The sequence below is a fragment of the Malania oleifera genome, chromosome 12 (assembly GCF_029873635.1).
Source record: "Malania oleifera isolate guangnan ecotype guangnan chromosome 12, ASM2987363v1, whole genome shotgun sequence".
NCBI lineage: Eukaryota > Viridiplantae > Streptophyta > Magnoliopsida > Santalales > Ximeniaceae > Malania > Malania oleifera.
Genome location: NC_080428.1, coordinates 68,256,410 through 68,266,134, shown reverse-complemented (window position 1 = coordinate 68,266,134; position 9,725 = coordinate 68,256,410). Strand labels below are relative to the sequence as shown.

The following is a 9,725-nucleotide window of genomic DNA, read 5'->3' as shown; positions in this document are numbered from 1 at the left end:
AATAATAAATGAACAAGATAAAAGGAATAGTATGAAAATAAAATAAAATAAAATTAGATTAATTATTAATTAATAATTATTTAATCAACTTAATAAATTAATTAAACGTTATTTAGTTGAATTAATTAAATTAAGTATATGATATTTATATATTTATATATATATATATATATATATGATTATATAACAAGGTTATAATATTATAATATTACAATATAATATATTGTATTATATTGAAATCTGGATGCTTAAAGAAGCATCCAAATTGATTTCTCAGTTTAGAAGAGGAGCGCCAACCCCCCCCCCTAAATTTTATTCCTGCCCCAGCTCCAGCTCCTTCCGTCTTCCTCTCTCTCTCTCTCTCTCTCTCTCTCTCTCTCTCTCTCTCTCTCTCTCTCTCTCTCTCTCTCTCAATTTCTCGGTGGATTTGCAGCGGATCGGGAAACGGATGGTGTCGTTGGATTCCTGGTTCCGCTGCCGACATTTCTACTAGAACAGATTTGTCGTGGGAATAGCTTAGGCACTGTTCCTAGGGAAAGGTGATTTTTTCCTATATTCCTAATTTCTTTATAAATATGCAGTTAAATTGACAATCGAGCACCACCACGTGGTCCTAATCACAGTTGTCGTCATTTTGGCATAGGTAAACTTCCAATTGGGGTTTTCTAGGCCCCTCTCCAAAGCGAGAGTGGGAGTTAGAAATTTTGGCAAATTGGGTATATTTGCGGGTATTACTATTTATTTGAGAATTATGACTCTAGGAAATATTTAAATAGTATTTTATTCAGGAATAATTTATTGGAATTAGGAATTTAATTTCAGGGTCTGGATGAGCGCCACAGGCATCTTTTCGAGGTCCCTGTTGGCGTAATATAAGAAATCAGGTAAAGGGAAAAATATATATTAAATCAAAATTTTTATGAATTTAATGAAAAAATAAATTGTGTTATATATATGTGTATATGTTTCAGTATGGGTAAAATGCCAACTGTTTAATTTATATTTTTTCGAGTTTAGTGTTTTTTATTAGATATGTATATGCGAAAATGAACTGATGAAAGTGGAAAAACATTTTCAGGATAATTATGTAAGAAATGAAATGTATTTTCACTATATAAACGTTAAATGTTGGTTGGCTTATTTTATAAGTAATGTATGAATTTTACTGTTAAATTGTATGGCATGAGATTCTATGCAAATATATGTTAAATGTATGAGATACAGGCTAAGTAAGTAAGATATAATAAATAAAATGTGATATAGACAATGTTGCCTGTGTATGTTAAATGCAACAATGTAAATGTAAGACAGCTGAAAGACAGCCATGTTAACAGATTCTAGCGTATTTCTATATGGACTAACTATAGAAGATTCTAGCTCATTTCTATGTGAACTAACAAATGATGGCTAAAGAGCAGCTGTAGTATGAAGGAATGAAATGAAAATGTTATGCAATGAAATGACAATGCAATGAAATGAAATGTGAAACGTGAATGATACAAATGGGAAAGAGTCACTTAAAGTGAAACACAATGAAATGTTAAGTTATGAACATGAAAGGATGTGAATGATTGAATAATGATAGAAAGAATGATATATTATGATATTAGAAGTATGTATGTACGTAGAACATGTTACGATTGGGCGAGGCGTACCTTTCGCCTGAGGGCTTGCTGAGTAAGGCGAGTACACTAGTAGCTTCAGGTGTGGCAGTAGCCACATACGCACTAGGGCAGAGGGAATCTACTTGTATGGGCGGGTAGATTTCTCTATCCTTAGGGCCTTTGCCGGTAAACTATTATTGAATTGTGTGAGTACGAGATTAATCTAACACTTGAAGGCTTACTGAGTAAGGTGAGTGCTCTGGTATGTTTTAATTGTGACCTTAGGGTTACCTAAGTATCAGAGCAGAGGGGTGCTACTTGTATAGGCGAGTAATCACCCCTATCCTTGGGTAATCTCGTAGGTAAATCTCTGCATGTGATTGTTTAGGTTCAGAAAATGGTTTTAATGTTATGACAATGATTTGCAAATGTATTTAAAATGATATTTATATACCTCATGTTAGCCACACGTTATATTTAATATATTCGTTTCTTCCCTTACTGAGATGTGTCTCACCCGAATATGAATTTATCTTTTTAAAGATTTCCTCGAGATCGAGCTTAGAGAGCTCGAGATTTTTATAACATTATTGGGAAATAGAAAAAGAAAATGGTGTATTTCTATTTTAATTTTGAGATGTATATGTTATGTTTTATGTTTTGTAGTTTAAGTCTTCTAGATATTATGAAAGGTTGTGAAACATATTGGTATTATGAATACTGAATAATGTTTGGAGATATGTATATATTTGAATATAGGTGGATGATTAATTTATTATGGTAAGTAGATGGATTTAGAAAACTCTGGTATTATATAATTGGGAGATTATATTTATATTTTCCGCTGCGTATATGTTGATTATGGATTATCAGGGATTTTATCAGGTATAACGCACCGGACCCGGGATTAAGGGTTCAAAGTGTTACACTTGTGAAAAATAGTTTCCACTTTTCATTTTAGTTTTTCAAAAAATATAAAAAAAAAAATAGACTAATTTTTTATTTTATAACACTTATATGAAATAAATAAATAATAAAAAAAAGTTTTGACTATATTTGCTTGTGAAAATAATTATAATTTCCATTTTTTATTTTTAAAATGATTACAAAAATATAATTTTTTCCAAAATTTTCACAACTAGAACACCCTTCATATTTTTGTGCTTTTCTTTAAAATAATAAATTATTTTTTTAGCAAAGCATGAAACTTTTTCATTTAGCCACAAAATGCCTAGAGAGCATCTAATCGTTAAAGAACCAAGGGCAAAAATGGAAAGCACAAAAATACACCACATTCATTGTTGATTCCCTCTTTTGTATATTATTTCGTAACGGATATCTCATTCGAGACATCTCGAATTTGAAGTTTCATGTCTTTTCTCTCCTTCACCTAGAGTACTTTCTTATTCGAGAATGTTAACGGTTGAAAAGAGAACTTTCCTCCCTCCACCATAGGAAGGTTTTCTTTGTGTTAGGTGCCTTCTTTGTGTCTCTCCAATGAGAAGAAACGAGTGGAATAATTGAATCAAGCATAAAAAGAGTTGCACTGCCTTTCAGATAAGACTAGGCCTTCTACGTCCAATGTACGCTAATTTAATCAAATTGAAAAAAATTCAAAATTAGGTCACATTATTCCACCAAGAAGTAATATATGGGCGACATCCAATGGGGAGTATTACGAAATATATGTATGTCACCCCCATCTTCGACCCCTTAGATTTTCGCCCCAATAAATGTTTAACTATCCATATTGCCCTATAAAAGAGCACCCTCCCTTTCTCATTTGGGACACATACATTTAATGCTTCCATGTAAGTAGAGATATAGTGAGGATAACAGAAGAGGAGAGATAAAGTGAAGAGAGATATTATATGCAAAGGATAAAGAGAGAAGTGATATTTTGTATAAGGTCGGTTCCAAATCATCTTGTAATTCCACCTGAGATAGTGAAATTTTTTATCCCATTTGCCCGTAGAGTAGGTATATCCGAATCACATAAAATTTCTGTCTCGTCTCTATTTATATTCTATTTATTTTCTGCATCTTTTATAATGTATTTATTGTTTTGAAAATGTATTTATTCATCATTTGGAATGTATTTATTTGACAAGTATTTATTTACAACAAAAATATATCTATTTATTAATTGAAAAAATATTATTTCATTCTTTGAGAACATATTTACTTTATTGAAAAATATTGTAGAGACCCAGAAAATATAATATTGAGAATAAATAAGAAAAGAATAGAAAATGGGTTGGTGAGGAGAAAACCGACGACTATTTTTTGGAGTGTTAAGAAAACCGTCGATGGTTGTACAATTTTACCGCATCCGGGTAATTTTTTACAAAATTTTCACAACTAGAACACCCTTCATATTTTTGTGTTTTTCTTTAAAATAGTAAAATATTTTTTAACAAAGCATGAAACTTTTTCATTTAGCCACAAAATGCCTAGGGAGCATCTAATGGCTAAAGAACCAAGGGCAAAAATGGAAAGCGTAAAAATACACAACATTCATTGTTGATTCCCTCTATTGAAGATTATTTGGTAATAGTCCCATTCGAGACATCTCGAATTTGAAGTTTCATGTCTTCTCTCTTCTTCACCTAGAGTATTTTTTTATTCGAGAATGTTAACAATTGAAAAGAAAACTTTCCTCCCTCCACTATAGGAAGATTTTCTTTGCGTTAAGTGTCTTCTTTGCATCTTTCCAATAAGAAGAAACAAATGGAATAATTGAATCGAGTATAAAAGGAGTTGCCTTACCTTTCAGATATGACTAGGTCTTCTACGTTCAATGTACACTAATTTAATCAAATTTAAACAATTCAAAATTAGCTCACTTTATTCCCCCAAGAAGTTTGTGTAATGAATTGCCTCGTGTAATGAATTGCCTCATTACAATAAGCACAAACTTGCCTCCTAGCCAAAAACTTGTAGGGTACACCGTCATCTCTCTCTCTCTCTCCCTCTCTCTCTCTCTCTCTCAAGCAATGAAGACGACACAAAAAATAAGTAAGTAATCCTAATTTTTAACAAATCTGCTGCCCCCTTCTTCCTCATGATTTAATCAATGGCAACTAGGGGCAACAATCAGACATAGGGAGAAGATATTAATTAGGGTTCATTTTGAGAGTAAAAATTAATTAATATTTATTTACTTGGCTCAGTTAAAAAGTTGTCATTATTTACTTGGATTAATGACATGGTAAACCCAAAAAAAAAAAGGAGATATTGATGACACTCTAAAAAAATACCATTAGAGCTCTATTATTTTTTCCTCACATGATGAAATAATGAACTTGCTCCCTTTTTCTTTTTCAATCTTTGTGCTTGTAAAATAAAAAATCAAGTGATTAAAGTGAAACTCAAGAGATAATTTTTTCACTTAATATACTGAAAAAATAAATTTGAAGTGCCAATATTATTACTTAAAAGTGCAAATAGCAACTCCCAAAAACCTACAATTTAATGTTTTCTTTTTAAAAAAAAAAAATCTACACTTAATGTACGAATCTCTCTTATAGTTTATTTCACTTTATCCTAGCATTAAGTTAAGTAATACTTAATTAATATCAACAGGCTTAAGATTCAGATTTTGAGAGATGAGAAGGGTAAGAGATGAGAGACAGTCATCTTAGTTTGTGCAATTCAAACCGGATGAGGCCTCCAATGAACCAAAAAAAGGCATTTAGTTGTAGTGTTTTATAAATTTACACAAGACTTCAATTATTATATTACAAAATGAATTACTAATCAAATTGAAAAAAAAAAAAAAATTTCTTTGGAGTAATGAATGCCGTTGTGAATTAGAGTGTTTAAATTGTCACTTAATTAACACATGAATTATAATTTGATTCCCCAATAATCTTTCTAATCAACACAAATTATGCAATTCAATCTACTTTACCAACTACTTTTTTTTTTCTCTATCTGCATCAAAACACCGTCGCAAAGGGCAAATTTTGAAATTACTCACTTGGATAGAATTTTATAACATAAATGGAGAGAAATTGAGAAACTGAAAAAAATTAAATCCTCACTAAGTCTACATACTTTTTAAAAATACCAAGATAAAACTCAGATTTATATTTCTGTGCATTGGAATAGAACTTGGTACAATCTTACACTATATTTTGCCTTTAAAATTTGAAGATGTAGATGAAACTCAATACAATTTCATACAGCACTAGTCTAAATCCCAAACTTGAAATTCAAACTCTGATAATGGAGTAAGAATTAATAAAAACATACTTCTAGTGGCAACATTTATCACCATCAAAGGTCAATTTTTTTGTGCACCCGGCTGCCCCTTTTTTTTTTTAAAATTATTACAAAATAAACCATGGTTTTAACAAAAAGCAGCGGTTAGGCCACTCCTGAGCAGCAATGAGAATGACTAAATATAAAAAATGTCACTAATAAAATAGCCCATTTTCAAGTACATGAAAGATTAAAAAAGACGTCATTTTTTAAGGGGTATAATCGTTTGCTCATCTGAGTTAAATCATCGGGAATGAAATGAAGAATACATTATGCTGTAATGTTCCCTGGCCAATTGCACACCATATAGATATACCAATTAGCGACCTGGTGACAATGTCCCCAAGCCACATGGCAACGCTCTCAAGAATATCAGCAACCGATTGAGCCAAGCATAGTAGATTTTCAACAACAGCATGCTGGTGAGCTTTCAAAAATTGTAATCCATACTTCTACACCGAATGATATCTACATTAATTTGCAGAGCTAAGGCTGCACGTCATGCCCGCCTCAAAACTCCCAAAATGGATCATTCCTAAATAGTGATGAAATGCCTAATGGCAACAGTAAGTGACAAAGAATTGAATTGTTTCATATAATTACAATGAAAAATGTAATAATAATAATAACAACAACGCATGGCTAATACACAACAAACAGGAGTGATCACATGCATGCGCCATGCTCTGTGCGACGGCTCAAAATAACGAGCTCCCTTAACTGGGTACAGGGCACAAAGCAATGCACGGACAGCCAAACCTGCAAAGAAATTACAGAGTATACAAATGAAAATGTTGTAAACCCAAACCTTCCAATCGAAAGGGCCCCCACTTTAAGATTATCCACCAAGCAATATCAGCAGTCGGGGTGATAATCACCGTTAGTTTCCTCAGCTCAGTTGTGGGGGATGCAGCCTAAGGTAGTCGCCAGAGACCATAGTGAGGGCCTTGTAAAAAACTCCAAATAAAATTCACTAACTCAACCACCTAGTCACATTTGAAGGGAGTGCCTAAGCTAGTCACCAGAGACCATAGTTAGGGACCTGTGCAAAACTCCAAATAAAATTCACTAACTCAAACCACCTAGTCAAATTTGAAGGGAGTTATTCAGCGATGCATGATGTGTATGCAAGGATTCATGTAGCCGAACCCAAGTAGTGGGACATAAGGCTTGTTTTTTTTTTTTTTTTTTTTTTTGGTTGCTGCTGTAGTAGTCCAGGAGCATCAGTAGTTAGTCTATCCCAATCCCATAAATCTTACAAACTGAAATAAGCACACCCTTATATCTATATAAATGAAGAAGGGCATCAAACACCACATGAAGATGGAATCATATCATATTTAACTAGCATTTGAAGGCAGTGTATTTTTAAGATGGAGTGGCTATAAAATGCATAGAAGACAAAAAAAATATCATCATAGAAACTAACACACCTGACTTTACCAGGATTTAGTGTGCGAAGTGAAGTATAATTGATCAAGAAGCAGTTGGAGGAGACAGCATTGTTCGATGATGAAATAGTTTCGCAAGTGCTCTACGCTCACAATCCTGCAAAGAAGAAACAATAAAGTTAAAACTGTTCATCAAAGAATTTTTGTTTATTTTGTCCTTTGGAGCGAGGACATACAGTTTGAAGTGGATGGCATCCAATGCAGCGACCTCAATAAATGCAAAGAGACTGCATAGGTATATGCACAAAGCATACACGCCCAATTGCAGCACAGGAAAAGGAAACAAAAATGCTGAAACAGGAGCATAGTATTCTTTTTAGATTTATTTTGTTTATTTCTAGTGCCAGACTACCATGCCAGTATATAAGCTAAGATGCAGTCTGTTGTGCCATCTTGCAACTGATGATGAACTCAATCCCAAGATGGACACAGCATTTTCAGAGGGATTTACAAAAGCAAACTTCAACGAAGAAAGACAGTAAGTCTCACCATGAATTTCACAAGGATCATTGTCAAAAGGGTTCTAAAAAGCAGGTATTCCCCAATAGGAGAACACAAAATGACAGTTAAAAGTTAGTACAAGGCTTCAGGTTATCAAAGGCTTTCAGCTCAAAAAAAACAAAAACAAAAATCATTGCACTGGTGGAAGTTCTAATAGCAGCTGGATGTCCTAGTTTAAGGTGGCATCAGTGTTATGAACAAAATCCTAGTTTAAAGTTTTCGTTTTTTACATGAGACAGTTCAATCATAACAGAAGAAAGAACTGAGAAATCAAATGACATAAGGTCTGGAGAAATAGAAAAACAACAAAACTAAAGCTAAAAAATATCTATGCACCATGTAAGAGTTACCAATCACACATAACGACAACTGGTACAGAAAATATAATTACGAATCAATGAAACTATTTGTAGATTTATTTGAATAAATACCTTACCTTGAACATATTCAGAAAAAATGGTCTATTGGGATTCATTCTTCTCAATTTCATGTAAGTGTATGCGAAGCTTAGTTGATCACGTGAGGTAAAACGGTCAACTTCATTGAACCAAAGACACGAAAATAAATTTGACATAGGTGTATGCGCCCGAACAATAAAAGAACCTTCAGGCACATCTGCAAAGCACATGACAAATAGAATCAGAAAAGGGCATTCAAAGGGGGCACACGTCACTGGAGGGGGGAAAGGCAATCTCTGAAATAAAAAGAGGAAAAGACACTAATGACACGCACAACTTGGAAGAAGAGTATTTGGGTCTGAAGGGTCAAACTTGGTGAGACCATCAGACTGGTAAAAAATAAACTGTTCATCGATGGCTGTGTGGTTGTACTTATTTAAACGCTTATTTTGGACTACCTCCTCCCAGACACAGTGGCGATCATAATGGTTTGATATGGCATACTCTGATCTTGTCCTCCACAAGAAATATTCTATAATGAGGAATGGATCAGTCTGGAGGCGCATTTTGCTATCAATCCATATGGAATACCTGAAAACAAACATTTAAGAGGCAGAAACTTCTAAGTAACAATGTCAGACAAGTTGAAAACCAACAGGCTAGGCCTATAAAGAAGATAGCCAGAGACATACCTAGAAGAGGGGAAAAGGCGATGTGATAAGAACTTTGGCACCTTTCCACTCCTCCGCATGTCCTCATATGGTAAGTTCCTCACAATTATAATTCTCCATAAACCAATATATCCTCTATCATCAGGAATATTTCCCTCTGATGACAATTTTGCCAGTGTGTCATCATCCATAAACATAACAAAACAAACATTTTTCTTTGAATACTCACTGATCTGCAACAAACAAGAAATACAAAAAAAATATTGGAAGGACCAAAAACCATGCATATCATCCTAAGACATCCAGACAGTGAATGCACCCTTAAAAAAAAAAAAATCAAAGCAATCAGATGGCAACATATTATTAATACATTTTTATAATATAGAATGTAAGACAGGCAAAATGCACTGTTTGTTACAAAGTGCTCATCTCAAAATTTGAAGATTCTAGAATATAAAGGCATGCTTATCATATGAAATAACTCATAACTATTTAGTTATATTCAAAGATCAGAACTTTGTATCACTAGCAGTATGCAAATAAAGCTTTGCAAAATTTGTCTAGCATACAACAAGAGATATACAAGAAAGGATTTGAGCACTGATCAAATTATATATCAGTACCATATAAATACTTCATATATGGTTAAATCTAGATATACATTGTTTCCCCACAATCTAACAACTTAAGCTTTTAGGTAAAGTGGTAATTTAACATGAAGAACTGGTTACCAAGAGGTCCTAGGTCCTATTCTTGTTGCCATCATTCATTGTATGGTGTCCAAAACAATTGTTGTTTTCCCTATCGTGGGTGTTACTCATCTGTGTTTCTCTC

The 9,725-nt window shown here is 33.3% G+C and overlaps 1 protein-coding gene across 20 annotated transcripts in view; it reads right to left on the bottom strand.

Moving 5' to 3' along the window:
* Positions 1 to 6,293: 6,293 nt before the first annotated feature.
* LOC131144939 (probable hexosyltransferase MUCI70) overlaps positions 6,294 to 9,725 on the bottom strand; it is a 33,066-nt gene continuing 29,634 nt past the window's right edge. For 5 of the 20 annotated variants that reach the window (XM_058093926.1, XM_058093910.1, XM_058093927.1 and 2 more), the window contains 5 exons: positions 8,913 to 9,124; positions 8,555 to 8,811; positions 8,259 to 8,437; positions 7,304 to 7,418; positions 6,294 to 6,884 (listed from right to left, as the gene is read on the bottom strand). In XM_058093926.1, coding sequence (XP_057949909.1) covers positions 7,347 to 7,418; positions 8,259 to 8,437; positions 8,555 to 8,811; positions 8,913 to 9,124 — 720 coding nt within the window. In that variant the 3' untranslated portion in view covers positions 6,294 to 6,884; positions 7,304 to 7,346. Of the gene's footprint in view, positions 6,913 to 7,303; positions 7,419 to 8,258; positions 8,438 to 8,554; positions 8,812 to 8,912; positions 9,125 to 9,725 lie in introns of all 20 variants that reach the window. The other 15 variants (XM_058093921.1, XM_058093914.1, XM_058093920.1 and 12 more) reach the window with 12 other exon arrangements.